Source organism: Mustela lutreola, chromosome 2 (genome assembly GCF_030435805.1).
Source record: "Mustela lutreola isolate mMusLut2 chromosome 2, mMusLut2.pri, whole genome shotgun sequence".
NCBI classification, from domain to species: Eukaryota; Metazoa; Chordata; class Mammalia; order Carnivora; family Mustelidae; genus Mustela; species Mustela lutreola.
This window is the reverse complement of record NC_081291.1, coordinates 105,973,389-105,991,059: the sequence shown is the minus strand read 5'-3', so window position 1 is coordinate 105,991,059 and position 17,671 is coordinate 105,973,389. Positions and strand designations below refer to the sequence as shown.

Sequence of the window (17,671 nt, the reverse complement as noted above, 5' to 3'; positions counted from 1 at the left end):
TATTTATTTGACAGAGAGAGATTACAAGTAGGCAGAGAGGCAGGCAGAGAGAGAGAGAGGAGAAAGCAGGCTCCCTGCCGAGCAGAGAGCCCGATGCGGGACTCGATCCCAGGACCCTGAGATCATGACCTGAGCTGAAGGCAGCGGCTTAACCCACTGAGCCACCCAGGCGCCCCTTATTTACTTATTTAACAGAGAAATCACATGTAGGCAGAGAGGCAGGCAGAGAGAGGGGAGGGGAAGCAGGCTCCCTGCTGAGCAGAGAGCCTGATGCAGAGCTCAATCCCAGGACCCTGAGATCATGACCTGAGCCGAATGCAGAGGCTTATTAACGCACGGAGCCACCCAGGCACCCCTCTGGGTATGGTTTTGATAACTTTTTTTTTTTTTTTAAGATTTTATTTATTTATTTGACAGAGAGAGATCACAAGTAGGCAGAGAGGCAGGCAGGGGTGGGGGGGAAGCAGGCTCCCTGCTGAGCAGAGAGCCCCATGCGGGCTCAATCCCAGGACCCTGAGATCATGACCCGAGCTGAAGGCAGAGGCTTTAACCCACTGAGCCACCCAGGCGCCCCTGGCTTTGAAAACTTTTATTGGCATAGTATGTGATAAACACTATTTCAAATGGAAGCAAATACAGTTGGCCCTTGAGCGACATGGAGGTTAAGAAAACTGACCCCCAGTACAATTGAAAATCGATGTCTAACTTTTGACTCCCTGCAGTATTTAACTACTAATCCTCTACTGTTGATGGAAGGTCTTACTGATAATATAAATGTATTAACACATATTTTATATGTTATGTGTATTATATACAGTATTTTTACAATAAATCTAGGGGATAGAAAATGTTGAAATCATAAGAGGAGATACATTTTCTACATTTGTAAAAAAAATCTCCACATTTGTGGACCTGCACAGTTCAAACCCAAGTTGTTCAGGAGTACACTGTATTATAAGAATTCAGTTAGAGTTAGGGGTGGTCTTTATAGACTAAATAATTGAGTTTGTTTTCTAATACTATGTGAAACTGAAATCCATTCTAGGCAGAAATTCATGTTCTTTTTTTTTTTTTTTTTTAAGATTTTATTTATTTATTTGAGAGAGAGACAGTGAGAGAGAGCATGAGTGAGGAGAAGGTCAGAGAGCGAAGCAGACTCCTCATGGAGCTGGGAGCCTGATGCGGGACTCAATCCCGGGACTCCGGGATCATGACCTGAGCCAAAGGCAGTCGTCCAACCAACTGAGCCACCCAGGCGTCCCAGAAATTCATGTTCTTTTACTATGCGAGCAAAAAGGATCTTTTAAGTTGGTTAATGTTTTTTGCTTTCTCTACATTATTTTTGAAAAGGAAAAATGTGTAATATATTTCTAAAAATAAGGGAGGGTAATTAGTAAATTGCAGGAATATATTTATATGTGTGTTGTAAATATATGTACATCCTTTCTCATTAAGATTTAATAATACTTTGTTGTCATATATTTCTTTTTTTTTTTTTTAAGATTTTATTTATTCATTTGAGAGAGAGAGAGCAAGAGAGCACAAGCAGGGGGAGAGGCAGAAGCAGGCTCCCATCTGAGCAAGGAACGCGATGCGGGACTCGATCCCAGGACCCAGAAATCATGACCTGAGCCAAAGGCAGATGCTTAACCACTGAGCCACCCCCAGGCGCGCTTGTTGTCATATATTTCTTAACTCTAATGTGTTTCATTAGAGATAGCCACATGTATTTATGGTGATTTAAACCCATTAGGTACCCTTTCTACCTACCAAATTACGGCAGGTTCTAGTTTCTTTAATTGTTCTGCGAGAATTGTTATGCTGGGACAGAACTAGGGTGCCCTTTTCTCCAGTCTTCAGTAGCATTTTTTTTTTATTTTTTTATTTTTTTAAAGATTTTATTTATTTATTTGATAGAGAGAGAGATCACAAATAGGCAGAGAGACAGACAGAGAGAGAGATGAGGAGAAGCAGGCTCCCTGCTGAGCAGAGAGCCCCATGCGGGACTCGATCCCAGGCCCCTGGGATCATGACCTGAGCCGAAGGTAGAGGCTTAACCCTTCAGTAGCATTTTTTTCATTGCCCTTCCTGCATCACTAACATGCTCTGCGAGGCCCTTAGGGCCACTTCTTGATGCCTTCTTTCTCTTTCTTTCTTTCTTTTTTTTTTTTTTAAAGATTTTATTCATTTATTTGACAGACAGAGATCACAAGTAGGCAGAGAGGCAGGCAGAGAGAGAGAGAGGAGGAAACAGGCTTCCCACTGAGCACAGAGCCCTTATCCTAGGCCTGATCCTAGCCCTGGGATAATGACCTGAGCCAAAGGCAGAGGCTTTAACCCACTGAGCCACCCAGGTGCCCCCCTGATGCCTTCTTTTAAGCCAACACCAGGTGTTCTAAGTTTTTGTTAGAGCACACTTCAATTCCAGGTACCAATTTCTGTTTTCTTGGTTATTGCTGTGTAACCGACCACTATAAAGCTTAGTGGCTTACAAAAAACCCCAACAACCATTTATTCTGTAACTTTATTCTGTAACTTTCCTAGGGGTTGGAGGCTTTCCCTTCTGTCTCCTACCCCCATCCTCCAAATGTAACTTGCCACAGAAGTTTGTTACACAAGGGTGAAAGAGAAATCGCTGATTGCAGAATTGGGACATGGAAGCTTACAAGATAAACCTGGAACATCTTGTTGTGTTAGAATATGAGGAAATGCTCAAAAAAATGAAGATGGGGGGCACCTGGGTGGCTCAGTGGATTAAAGCCTCTGCCTTCGGCTCAGGTCATGGTCCCAGGGCCCTGGGATCTAGCCCCCCATCGAGCTCTCTGCTCAGTGGGGTGCCTGCTTCCTCCTCTCTCTGCCTACTTGTGATCTCTGTCTGTCAAATAAATAAAATCTTAAAAACAAAAACAAAAGTAAAAAAATGAAGATGGCATATCAAAAAGATACAGAGGTTCTCATAATCAAATCTGGCTCATAATGGATTATAACCCTTTAAATAAGATGAAAATCTGCATCCATGTAGCAAATAGGACTATAAATCAGTGTGCATGTAATTTTTATAAATAGGAAGAAAGGGAATATCATAAGTTAAAAAATTTTATATTTGAAAATGAAACAAAGGTCCAGTGTTATTATTTTATATACCTAAAGCAGTCTTTTACAGCTGTAACCTATTTCAGCCTTTTTAAAAAATTATAAAATATTTGGGGCAACTAGGTATCCGACTCTTGATTTCAACTCAGGTCATGATCTTGGGGTCCTGGGATTGAGTCCCATGTCAGGCTCCACAATCAGCTGGGAGTCTGTTCCACAATTTCTCTCCCTCTTCCTTTGCCCCTCCCCCCACTATCTGTCTGTCTCTCTCTGTCTTTCTCTCTCAAATAAATAAATCTAAGATGCTTATCTATAGTTTGATAGACATAACAGTTTTTCCCTGTAAAGTTGAATTTGATTCATTTTATGTAAGTACTTGTTTATTTATTTTTTTTTTAAAAGATTTTATTTATTTGACAGACAGAGATTACAAGTAGGCAGAGAGGCAGGCAGAAAGAGAGAGAAGGGGAAGCAGGCTCCCCAATGAGCAGAGAGCCCGATGCGGGGCTCGATCCCAGGACCCCTGGGATCATGACCTGAGCTGAAGGCAGAGGCTTTAACCCACTGAGCCACCCTGGCACCCCCAAGTACTTGTTTAGAAGTAAGTTATTTTCCGGTGCCTGGGTGGCTCAGTGGGTTAAGCCGCTGCCTTCGGCTCAGGTCATGATCCCAGGGTCCTGGGATCAAGTCCCGTATCGGGCTCTCTGCTCAGCAGGGAGCCTGCTTCCCTCTCTCTCTCTGCCTGCCTCTCCGTCTACTTGTGATTCTCTGTCAAGTAAATAAATAAAATCTTAAAAAAAAAAAAAAAAAGTAAGTTATTTTCAATCCAGGTTATGTAATACTTCTTAAAACAACAAAAAAATTAAGGAAGATAAAGTTGTGATTTGGCCTTTCTTAGCTATGTTAGTCATGTTACAGTCTTACTGTAGCTGAAGCTCTAAGGATAAGGGAGGACAGGATTCTTACTCGTTTCTGAGTTGACAGTTTTTGTTTTATCCATTTATTTGCTCATTTTTTGAACGAATATTTTATTGAGCTCCATACTATGTGCAGTGGAACTACTGAGTGCCAATTTTACGGAGTCGAACAAAGCAGACGTAGTTCCTACCCTTATAACGTAAGAGACTCATTAAATATTTGGTGTATGAATCTAGATTCTTATACACCCCTTCCATTAATATTTAGGATGCTTTTTACTATTTTTTTAGGCTTTTTTCTTTAACTAACATATTATTTTAAAACTCAGCAGTATCTCTGAGTTGAATTTGACATTGAGGGTAAGACTTTCATAAATATGGAAAATAATTGGGCATTTTATTACAAACATAATATGCTAGAACTTTTTTATTGAACATTAGTTTAGTTATTTATTTAGTTTAGTTATTGAGACTTCATGATTTATCCTTTAGCCAAAACTTTTCTCATATTTTTATCAGGCCAAAATGGGTTTTTTATGCTTTGCTCAACTGAATAATACATCCAAGGTCTGTGCCAAAGAGTGGTACAGTTGTTGGCTCATGTCACTAGCATTAGAAGAAAAGATAATGGCTAGTGAAAGACCAAGGCCACATGGAGGATATGATACATAGGAGTAACTTAATAACTTAATTGCAAAGTTGTTTATTATCCAGTTTGTGGCTTTTTGTAGTACTTGGCAAATCTCAATTGAATTAGCAGTCTAGAAAACAAGCTAAGATTGATTACACAGACACAGACTTGGAAACTTAGGAGGTTTGTGTGACAATAACTAGTCTTGTGAGTATGTGTGAAATCAAAAGCTTACTCCAGTAACAAAAAGATACACTAACCTTTGTGCTTATTTAACCTCACTGAAAGATAAGAAAATTGTTTTAAACATTTTAATGTAAATCATTAAGTAAATGTTTTCTGCATTTTTGTCTTTTAGAAGTAGGGTATACTGAATGCAATATTGCTTCATTTTGGTGACCAAAGATCATAAATTTTTATATTGCACTTTGACCTTGCACAATTCCATATAATTTGGGGAGTTTTGTTACTTGTTTTTGTTGTATTGCTCTCAACCCTAGGAAGCTCACTTTATGTGTGCCTTTTTGTGTTTTATAGTTTATGAAATAATTTTCCATGTGTTGTTTTATTTGAATCTTAGATTAAGCAGTGACAGAGGAGATAAAGAGAAATGAATGGGTTCAAGATACATTTGGACCAATAAACTGATAATGTTTGTTGATAGGTTTAGATTAGAAAAAAGTGATTCCAGAATTCTGTCCTAAAGAACTGAATAGGCAAAAGCATTTCCATCATGAGATAGAAAATACTGGAAAACTGATATATTTGCAAATATATAGCATTTCTTTGGCATTATTGTGTAAAGATAGTTCTCAAAGCTGAGAAATCTTTTTCCCTCTTCAGAAAAACATGAGGTCTTTTGAAGCATTTGGTTTATATACAGGACTCAGGACACTGCCTGTAAATGATATTTTCCTACATTAATTAGTCAATAAGTCAAATGTAGTTAAATTCTATATCCATATTCCACTAGTTTGAACTTGAGTAATTAAAAAAATTGGAAACTGAGTCTGTGTTCTAGCTGAGTACCTCACTGTTTTGAACATAATTTAGATTTTAGCAATAAAGAAAAGAGCATAGATAATCAAAGAGCTAGAAATAACATGACTGCTTTAAAAATACAAATACACTGGGTAATTATGTTAAATATAGAGTGTTTCAGTTGAAAGATAAAGATTGTTGGGCAATAAAAAGAAAGCAAAATCTATATGCTGTTTATAAGAGACACATTCAAAACATGATTGAGAAGTGTTGAAAGATATTCTATAGATAAATTAACTATATTGTTCCCTGTGCTTTAACAAACTATCATAAATTTAGCAGTTAAAGAGCTTAATGGTTCCTTTGGATCAGGAGTCTGATCAGGTGTCCAGGCACAGCTTAGCTAGGTCTGCAGCAGGGTTCCAATCAAGGTGTTGACAGGGGCTGCGTTTTCATCAAGAGGCTTGACTAGGGAAGGGTCTGCTTCCAGCCTCTTCAGGTTGTTGGCAGAATTTATTTCCTTTCAGGGGTAAAATTCATGATAGCTTGACTCTTCAAAGCTGCAACAGAGAGAAACAGATAGTTATAACCACAGGAATGACATACATTTTCTTTGCAATCTTTGGTTAAAGACAAGTCTAAGTTGATTTTTTAACAATATAGGTTTGCACTGCTTGGGTCCACTTACATGCAGATTTTTTATAGTATGGTACTATAAATATATTTTCCATAAGATATTCTAAACATTTTCTTTCTTCTAGATTACTTTATAGTGAGAATACAGTATATAATACATATACAAGGTGTATGTTAATTGACCGTTTCTGCTGTTGGTAAGGCTTCTGATCAACAGTAGAGTATTAGGAGTTCAGTTTTGAGGGAGTCAAAAGTTATACCCAGTTTTCAGCTGTGTTGGGGGATGGCACTCCTAACTCACCCACATTGTTCAAGGGTCAAATGTATATTGGCTACTTATGAAGTCCCACCCATACTCAGTTGGAGGGGTTGTTATACAAGGGCATGAACAGGTTGGTTTGGGGGACTGATTTTAATGGGAGTCACATTAAAATCAGTCCCCCAAACCAACCAAATGAAGAAATTTCAAAGCAAAGAACAATACTAGAAATAAAAGAGGTAATTTAAAGGGGCACCTGGGTGGCTTAGTCAGTTAAGTGTCTATGTTTGGCTCAGGTCATGATCCCAGGATCCTGGGATCAAACTCCACATCAGGCTCCCTGCTCGTGGGGAAGCCTGCTTCTCCCTCTCCTACTCTCCCTCCTTGTGTTCCCTTTTTCACTGTTTCTCTTTCTGTCAAATAAATAAAAAAAAAAATCTTAAAAAAAAGTAACTTAAGAATTATAAAAATTTGATTTATCAGAAAAATTTAATAATTTAAAATTTCATAGGAACACAGTAACAAAATCCCAAAATATATAAAGAAGAGGCTAAAGAATTACAGAGAGAAATAGACAAGATAGCAATAGTAATAGTAACAGAAGACTGTAATATACCTTTGTCAGCAATTGATATAAATAAACTGCCCCCAAAAAGTAAAGATGAGCCCTGAACAATGTAGTCAAACAAATAGGACCTAATAGACCTAACTAAAATACTATGTGCAATGTAGAAATGTAGAGTACACGTTCTTTTCAGACTCACACAGAATATTTATTAAAGTGGACCATATGCTGATCCATAAAGAAAATGCAGATAAATATCAAAGGATTGAAATAACATAAGGAGTCTTTTCAGACTCACACAGAATATTTATTAAAATGGACCATATGCTGATCCATAAAGAAAATGCAGATAAATATCAAAGGATTGAAATAACATAACATTTTAAAATTTTTATTTATTTATTTGACAGACAGAGATTACAAGAAGGCAGAGAGGCAGCCAGAGGGAGGAGGAAGCGGGCTCCCCGCTGAGCAGAGAGCCAGATGCGGGGCTCAATCCCAGGACCCTGAGATCATGACCTGAGCTGAAGGCAGAGGCTTTAACCCACTGAGCCACCCAGGCGCCCCAAGAGTATTCTTTTACTATAATAAAGTTGTTAGAAATCAACAAAAAGGTAATTAGAGTGTCCTTACGTGTTCAGAAATTAAAGAATATATTTCTGACAGAATAAGACAGAAATCATAATGGAAACTAGAAAATATTTCTAATCTAATATACTTATAAAACATTAATATAAGTAAAGATAAAAATCTTATGATCATCTCAATAGAACTGGGGATAAAGCAAGTAAACAATGTGTAAAGCCCTCCTGAGGAAAATTATAAAACTTTATTAATAGGTAAATTAAAGGTGACTTTTATTAATTAGTAGAGATGTTCGTGGATTGAAAAATTCAATATTGTAAAGGTGTTATTTCTTCTCAAATTGATATTTGACTCACTGCAATCTCCAGCAAGTGTTTTCATGAAATTAAACAAGCCCATTCTGAAGTTTAAAAGGAGATTCAGAAAAGCCAAGAAATACTTGAAGAACGATGAGGTAGGAATACCTTAGCAGTTTAGGAACACATCACTCTGCTAGATGGCAAGAATTATTATCCTGCTGTAGTAATTAAGATTGAGTAATACTGACAATAGTGCAGTGTATTAGCTTTCAAGTAGACCCATACAAATATAGACACCTGGTATATGACAAAGGTGTTATTGGCAAATAATAGGAGGGAAGATGATCTTTTCATTAGTGGTCACTGGGATAAATGGATATCCCTGTAGGAAAAATTGAAATTGGCCTCCTAACTTCATATCATACTAGTAAAACAATACCTGGTATGGTAAATGTGATGGTCAAACTATAAAACTTTCAGAAGAATATATCTTTTTATAAACTTAAGGGAAGATTTTCCTTTAAAACTGTAAAAACCACTAACCATAAAGGAAAACATTAATAAGACATTTTACTGTATTAAAGACTGTCATCAGAGATACCACAAAGAGTGTGGAACTTCAAACCACAAAGTGAGGGAAGAGATTTGCAGCAGATATAATTGATACCAGCTTCATATTCAGAATTTATAAAGATCTCCAACAAATCAAAAGACTTTATAAGAAAGGAAATCTATGGCCAATAAACAAATGAAAAGCTGTAGTACCTCATTAATAATAAAGGAAATGAAAATTAAAATCACAATGAAATGCCACTGTATGAAAATCTTTAAAACAAAATAAACATATTAAGACATCTCATAATAACAAGTATTGGAAAAGATGTGAAGCCACAAGAAGTCTTCCACACAATAGTTACACAAGGTGTAACCACTTTGGAAAACCATTTGTCATTCTCTTGTGAAGCTGAAGATTCCTACATCTTATTACGAAATTTTCACTCCTGGATATTCATCTAGATCAATGTGTAATTGAAGTGTTCATCATTAGTAGGATAAGCAAATAAACTGTGGCATGTTTATATAAAAGAGAACTATGAAGACAGTGAAAATGAAGGAACTACTGCATGATATACCTTACATGAAAATAGAAGGAAACAAATTCTCCCCTAAATCTCCAAAAGAAATGTAGCCCTGCCAACACACCTTTATTTTAACCCAATGAGATTTATTTCTGACTTCTGATCTCCAAAACAATAGGTAGTTAGTACTAAAAATTATAAAGTGTTAAAACTATCAAGGAAATGATTATCACTAAAATCAGTAGATTAGTTTCTCTTTTGGCAAGGGAAAAGATTATGATCAGGAACAGCTACATTGGAGCTTCTAGGGTACTGGCAATATTTTTATTTCTTTGAATGCGTATATGTTTTATGTAGTCTTCTCTCCATATGAAGTTAGCATCATTGCTTTTATAACCAGAAAAAGAGTTTTAAGAATACTACATACCCATAGTTTTTTAAACTGAAGGTTATTTCTTAAAGGCTTTTTTAAAAAATTTATTTATTTATTTGAGAGAGAGAGTGAGAGAGCACACAAGTGGGTGTAAGGGCAGAGGGAGAGAATCTTGAAGCAGACTCCTTGCTGAGCTGGATTTCACAACCCATGAGATCATGACCTGAACTGTAATCAAGAGTCAGACTTAACCAACTGAGCTACCCAGGCACCCATGAAGGCTTTTTAAAACGCATTTCTTTGATTATAAAATTATTTCTTCCTTGAGGGAGTGTGACAAAAAATATTTTTTATAAACTGTTAGTACTTTGCAGTATTTTCTGTAATATGATCATAGATTTATAGCCTGTAAAAAATTACTTAGTTAACATAAGGAAGTAGCTACTTGTCTTCTCAAATTGAAATAAAAATACAATTTAAGTGGAAGAACTTGTAAGAACCCTTATCCAAAACTCTGGTTTCAAAAATAGATTATATCTTAAATTTGCTAAATATTAAAAAATTAAGGAGTACTCATTTATTGAAATGCGTCTAAGCCTAGTATATATCTTGCTGTTATTTTTTCCCTGCTTAACATGGGGATAAAAAAATGTTGGAAGTTATTTGTTTCATTTTCCTGGATTTTAAGTAATTTAAAGATTTATTTATTTATTTATTTATTTGAGAGAGAGCACTTGAGTGGGGAGGGAGGTAGAAGCTGACTCAGCAGATTTCCTGCTGAGCATGGAGCCTGATGCAGGGCTGGATGCCAGGACCTGCCAAAGGCAGATGCTTAACAGACTGAGCTTAAATCATGTTTAAGGTTCAATTTAAGCTTAAATCAATTAGGCAGCGTAATCCCTGCCTAAATTTAATCTGTTGCCTGGAGCTGTCATCTTGGAGGGTTAAATTTAAATAAGGAGCAGTTTACAATGAATTTAATTTCTTTAATTTCTTCAACTTTTTAAGTTTATGTATTTGTTTAAGTAATCTCTACACCCAATGTGGGACTCAAACTCATGATCCCGAGATCAAGAGCCACATGTTCCTCCAACTGAGCCAAACAGGCACTCCTCATTTATTCAACTTTTAAAATTATAGTAATAAAATTTAAATAGGGATTGATAAAAAAAAAAAAAAAGAATTCTTACTGCATTTAGTATGAAAGAAACTATTTATAATGTGATTTTATAAGAAAATTTTAGTCTTAAGTATTTGATGGTCTTTGTTAACTAGGGCATTAAAACTTTTTCCTAATGAATACAATATGGGGAGGCATTTTGGCAAGATAGTGATCTGTTTCCCAACTTCAGTTACTATCACTTGAGAGTGAAACACCTCTGTGGCATGTAGGCTGGAGGGGCCTAGAGGGAATATGTGAGTTTGGGGAATATAATGTGATCCAAATGAAAACAAGAGGTAATAGCCTGTGGGGCAATTATCAAAATTTTTGAGTCCTCAGAATGAACTCTGCACTTGAGTAAAAGCTTACTTCCATCCCATTGTAGAGGTTGCTTCTACAATTTTGGTGTTAACTGCCTTTCAAGGGACTCCCAAGCAGCTTGAAGGATGAGCTCCAAGATGACAATGATGCAAGCCATGAATGGCAAACGAAAACAGTTCACTTAAAGGAACACCAGCAGCCAGAGACAGGATGAACAAGGATTGCATCTGGAACAAGTGATTTCAATGAAATAGAACAGAAGTAGAAACTTCTGTTCTATTGACAGATTTAACAGGCAAAACAAAATAAATTATCTTAGATTTTCAAGAGAAATAGAGAGACGTGCTTCTAATCATAGGGTAAAAGAAAACAAAAAGCGGGGAGCTTTTTTATATATTAACTTGTGGAAAGGGTGATTATTGGTGAGACTCAAATTCCTGGTCTGATACATTGAGTAGAAGAGTATAGCCAAATGGGGTAATCAGTGGGGGTATAGATACAGATATAGATATAGATATATGTTTCTATGGAAGGAGAGAGAACAAATGAAGGAGGTGCAGTAACTAAAGCTATACTAGGCAAACATGTCTCTGGTTTGAAGAAAAACTGAAAGAGCCTGCTGAGTTCCAGACTAAACTGTTGAGGATGGTGGGGAGACAAGAAAAATAAGCTGTTTACAAAGGAAAAAATCATCGTATATGTGCCAGACTACTCCATGTGACCCTGGAAGCTAGATGGTAGTAATATAACATCTACATGTTCCTAAGAAAGGACCTGTGCCTATACCTAAGCAGGTATTATTCACATGTTGTGGTGAAAGCAAGATATTTGTGGACACACAGTAATACAAGTCCTCCATTTAGGAGATGTTCTCAGTAAATGATTCTCACCAATAATTGCCAACAGAGACTTTGAGATAGGGCAGAAGAAGAGAGAAAACAGTGGTAAGCAAGTGAATCTCACAGTATATTTAACTAGCTCTAAATGGATAATGACAGAGTGACTTTATGTCAGCAGATGCCTTTGTCTTCTCCATTTCCTGGAAGTTAGCAAAAGCTTCAGTAGATGTGGGTTCTGTCCCTCTGGCAAGACCATAAGTGATTTTCTATTCTTCCAGAGGGAGGCATACAATTTCTGATTGTCTTGTTGTTAAAAAAAAGCTGTTAATAGGGCGCCTGGGTGGCTCAGTGGGTTAAGCCTTTGCCTTCAGCTCAGGTCATGATCTTGGGGTCCTGGGATTGAATCCCGCATCAGGCTCTCTGCTCTGCAGGGAGCCTGCTTCCTCCTCTCTCTCTCTGCCTGCCTCTCTGCCTTTTTGTGATCTCTGTCTGTCAAATAAATTAAAAATTTAAAAAAATTATTTAAAAAACTGTTAATACTCAATTCTAGATCCATTAATTCATTGAGGGTTGCAAAATGGTGACATTCTATCATTTTTTTTTTTAAAGATTTTATTTATTTATTTGACAGAGAGAAATCACAAGTAGTCGGAGAGGCAGGCAGAGAGAGAGAGAGAGGAGGAAGCAGGCTCCCTGCTGAGCAGAGAGCCCGATGCGGGACTCGATCCCAGGACCCTGAGATCATGACCTGAGGTGAAGGCAGCGGCTTAACCCACTGAGCCACCCAGGCGCCCTCTATCATTTTTTATTTATAAGGCGAACACTTACAGACACTTTATCTGTTTGGTTACTCAGTGATACAGTTCATAGAGGAAAGGCAAGTTAAATGTTTTCCCCTTACTTTATCAGTTTATGAGATAATGAATGCGTTCTCTATCATCTTTTGGGGGAAAGGGCTAGATGTCATTATAAACTAATATAATTCAACGTATGTGATACATTGGAGTCCTTTGTAATTATTGTCTCCATTGAAGCTGAGATTTGTCTCATCTTTGGCCTAGAAGCAGAATGGTTCCTGACTACTTTTGACATGACCCTGATAATCTTTGATGATATAAGAAAGGGGCAGTATAATGGGGCACCTGGATCGCTCAGTCAGTCAAACCATCTGCCTTCAGCTCAGATCATGATCCAGGGTTCCTGGGTTTGAGGCTCATGTCAGGCACCCAGCTTAGCAGGGAGTGTGCTTTTCCCTCTCCCTCTGACTGTCTCCTTTACTCATGCTCTTGCTTATTCTCTGTCTCTCTCAAATAAATAAATAAAAAAAATCTTAAGGGGGGGGCAGTATTTTCTTTTTTAAGTTTTTTTAAGTTTTTTGTTTTTTTTTTTTTTAAATCCCAGAATGTTGTCTATGCTTTTGGGAAGGTGGTTTTTAGGATCTATTTGTTTCCTAGGATATTTGATACTTAGTATGATCTTTGGTGTAATTGTGGACAGATATGCCTTAGAATTTGTGTTACTTACAAAAAATACTGGTTTTATTTTTTAAGTATATGTGGGTACTCAGAGAAGGAATCAGTATTTCCCAACAAAAAGATGGAGAGGAGTATGTTAAAATGTTTTTTTCAGTTGAATAATAAATATTTGAATGTTTACTCTAGACCATTCTTCACGATGGAAACACTTGGGAATTCAGACAATCATGAAACCTGCTTATTTATCTAACATTTTGGAGTTCTAATGTTTGACCTTAAAACTTAATTTATTTTTTCTTTCAGATCTGTCACGAAATCGTCTCTCTGAGATTCCCATAGAAGCATGTCATTTTGTTTCTCTCGAGAATCTCAACTTATACCAAAATTGTATTCGGTATATACCAGAGGCAATTCTAAACTTACAAGCTCTAACATTCTTAAATATTAGGTAAGGATGCTGTTTCTTTCTTTATTTTTTTTTAATTTTTAGTTTTATATGGTATTTTCAGTTCTCTTTTCCCTTTCACTGAAATTTACATTATCTATTCATATTCATTCTTAGGCTGAATTAACAATATTTCCTATGTGCTTCTAGTTTTTCCCTTTGCCTTTAGCTTTGCAATAATTAAGAAACTGTAAGGGTCATTGGCCTGATAGGCTTACAGTAGTCTTGTAGTGATTCTTCAATTACATTTTCAAATAAGCTTTCTCAAATGAGAATAGATCTGAAAGTACTTTCATTGTTGTGATTTTGCATTTTTGTGTACTAAGTTCTGAATGTGTAAATGCATTTATTTAACTCCTTTCTATTTTTTCATATTTTAGAATACTTCTTTCACTGTTTTTTTTGGTTATAAAAGTTATATTCACTGGAAAAAAATGAGCAAATGTAGAAAAGTATGAAGAAAATTCATCACAATGTTGTATCTGAGTTATAATTATAGGTGATGTTTTCCTTTTTCTCTAGGCTTTCAATCAAATTTCTAAATGATATTTTTCCCCTTGGCATGATATACTCTTTGGAAGTATTTTTGTATGTGAAGATTTTATTCTATAGTTTATATACTTCTAAAACTCATTTTCCCTCTCAGATACTTAGTTTATTTCAGGTTTTTGCCATGGTAAAAGTAATACTGGCAGAGACTCTTGTTTGTAAATGTTTATCTTTCTCTTTCCTTAAGATAAATGTCTAGGAATAGAATTGTTTTAATATTATTATTATTTCTAAGATTTTATTTGAGAGAGAGACAGCAACAGAGATAGTGAGAGAGCATAAGTGGGGAGGAGAGGGAGAAGCAGGCTCCCTGCGCTTGATCCCAGGGCCCCAGGATCGTGATCTGAGCCAAAGGCAGATGCTAACTGACTGAGGCACCCAGGCATCCCAGAATAGAATGACTGATTGAAAAAGTTTTAAAGACTCGTGATCTATATTAGTCAAATCAGCAAAAGATCTTGGAAATGGGGTGAACTGACCCTAGAGATGAAAAGCTTAAATCTATATAAGTAAAATTTTAACTTATTTTTATCCTAATGATAGATGTATATTTTCAGTACTGATTTCGCATATTTTTATATATATAAAAGATTTCTTTTTTTTTTTTTAAGATTTTATTTATTTATTTGAAAGAAAGATAGTGAGAGAGAGCATGAGAGGGGAGAAGGTCAGAGGGAGAAGCAGATTCCCCTTGGAGCTGGGAGCCCAATGTGGGACTCGATCCTGGGACTCCCGGATCATGACCTGAGCCGAAGGCAGTTGCTTACCCAACTGAGCCACCCAAGTGCCCCATAAAAGATTTATATACCTATACTTCAGCTGGTGTGACATTTGAAATCACAGCCTGTCACTTGTTTTCCATAGAACTATATTTGGATCATTTATATACATTTGATTATAATGTATGTAATGGTGAGGGAGTAGATACAACTACTTTTATGTTTATAACTCTTGTTTGGAAGACAGGAGAGGATAACAGTCATCTACTGTATTTTTAAATCACTTTATCAGTGATTTAAATAAATAATATATGTTGTGTTTATATAGCACATCATTATTTACAAAGGAATTTTATGGTACAGGGTCCTGTAGGATAGGTAGAAGAGTTATTAAGATCCTCAACTTATATATGAGGAATCTGTGTAAAAAATGAATAATGCTGTGCTTAAAATCACAAAGGTGATACGTGAGGAAATGGAGGCCAGAATCCAAATCTGATATCCTGTTTGTTCCTTCCAAGACTTAGGTTTGTCACTTTACTGAGTGTAGAATAGGAAAGATGGAAATTTCTTTCTTGAGTGGTGGGTTCTTACTCCTTTCTTTTTCTACTTATCCATTTAGTCGGAACCAACTGTCAACGTTACCAGTGCACTTGTGTAATTTACCACTGAAAGTCTTAATTGCTAGTAATAACAAATTGGTGTCACTTCCAGAGGAAATTGGACATCTCAGACATTTAACAGAACTTGTAAGTTAATGTTTTACTTTTTCACTGTCCCACATGTATGTATATCCATAGTCATACCATAATCTGTCATGTGATAAAGACCCATTATTAAGGTGTGTTGTTTAGTTTTCTTCAGGTATGAATAGTGAAGTTTTGCTGATTGATCAGTACTAAAGTGTTTCAGGACAGAGTTAAAGTACTTAAAGTGCAAGTCTAATAGACCCACGTGGACTGGGAGAAAATCATTAGAATTAAATTTTAACCAGTATTCATTGATTTCCACGTTACTAAACTTTTGAGATATAAGTTAATAATGCATTTGAATTTTTCAAAATCTCAATAGTGTCAGTGTTCCGATTTTTGGTTAGCCCCTACAGGGGAACAGGCACTACAAAGATCAGGCTTATTTTTTTTGTCTTATGTGCTATCTCTAGCACCCCTCGCCTTCCATAAAGTAAGCTATTCTTTACTGCTTTATAGTTTCTGAGAAGCTTGACTTTCATTTACTACTCCTTGTTATTCTTTAGTACTTATGTTCTGGGCATGGGAATGGAACTTTTCCGATTAAACACCACAGTAACATTATGAATTAAGTATTATAATTATCATATTAAACCCGAGGAAAGTAGCAATTAGATAATTTGCCCCAGGTTCCATAACTGAAATAGAATTTGAAATCAGCCTACCTTAACTTCAGAGCCCATGTTTTGTATTTCTGAAATGGTCAAATACAATTTTATCCATTGAGATTTGGAAGGATAGTTTCATGTAGGTTTATTAACAAAGATAGACATCATAAACAAAAAATGCACATGTAATTTAACTGGACCACACATTAGCTCTCTCTTTTTTTCAGGTGAATTATAAATATAAAAGGTCACATGTAAAAATACACAAATATATTAAATCTGGAGTATTTAGACAATTTATTTAGAGACAATAAGATCTAGGAAATAAAGTCCAAAATACAGGTTTGTTGGCATTTCTTCAGAGCTTGGGTTATTAACATGAACTAACAGTAAATTTTGCTTGTGATTCAGATTCTGATTTTTCAAACCAGAACTTTCTGTATCTGCTTATTGAATCATAAATACCTAAGCTATATCTTGTAGAAGGAGCTTTTAGCTTTCTACAGAAGAGGTAAATCGATACCCTCAGTTATATAGTTTGTGCCAGAGTGAGAATTATTATTATTATTATTTTTATTTGAGAGAGAGAGAGAGAACATAAGAAGAGGGAGGGTCAGAAAGAGAAGCAGACTCTCTGCCAAGCAGGGAACCCGATGCAGGACTTGATCCAGGGACTCCAGGATCATGACCTAAGTCGAAGGCAGTTGCCTTACCAGCTGAGCCACCCAGGCGCCCGAGTGAGAATTAATAATCCCAAAGCTCCTGATTTCTACTTGATAAAACATGTTTTCACAACATCCTTATTGCTTTTTTCCTTTATTTTCATTTTTTTTTTTTTTAGGTTTATTTATTTAAGTAGTCTCTATAGCCAACATGAGGCTTAAACTAAAGACCCCAAGATCAAGAGTCACCTACTTCTCCAACTAAGCCAGCCAGGTGCCGCTATTTCTCTTCATTGTTTTTTTTTTTTTTTTCCCTCAAAGATTTTATCCATTTATTAGAGCAAGAGAGTGAGAGAAAGCACAAGCAGGGGGAAGGGCAGAAGCAGAGGGACAAGCAGACTTCCCACTAAGTGGGGAGTCCCATGCGGGGCTGAAGGCAGAGGCTTAACTGATTGAGCCACCCTTCCCTTCATTTTTAAGTGAAAGTAAACTTCAGTCTTTCAAGATATACATTTTCCAAGAGAAATATTATAAATTACTATTACCTTCTGGCTCAGGTTCAGTTTTCCCTATCCTTTCAACTTCTCTTCCTTTTAATTTTGATGCCCAGAGCATTGGACTAAAAAGTATAGCTACTGATTCTACTTCAGTCATTAATTGGTAGGAAAAGTAAAGTAATATTTTCTCTAAGAATATTATGGGAAAATATGAAAATAATGTTTGA

At 36.3% G+C, this 17,671-nt stretch overlaps 1 protein-coding gene across 9 annotated transcripts in view; it reads left to right on the top strand.

Annotated features, from left to right (window-relative positions):
* Nucleotides 1–17,671, top strand: part of LRCH3 (leucine rich repeats and calponin homology domain containing 3) — a 118,503-nt gene that overhangs the window by 35,906 nt on the left and 64,926 nt on the right. For all 9 annotated transcript variants that reach the window (XM_059162965.1, XM_059162968.1, XM_059162962.1 and 6 more), the window contains exons 2-3: nucleotides 13,519–13,663; nucleotides 15,551–15,677. In XM_059162965.1, coding sequence (XP_059018948.1) covers nucleotides 13,519–13,663; nucleotides 15,551–15,677 — 272 coding nt within the window. The remainder of the gene's footprint in view (nucleotides 1–13,518; nucleotides 13,664–15,550; nucleotides 15,678–17,671) is intronic.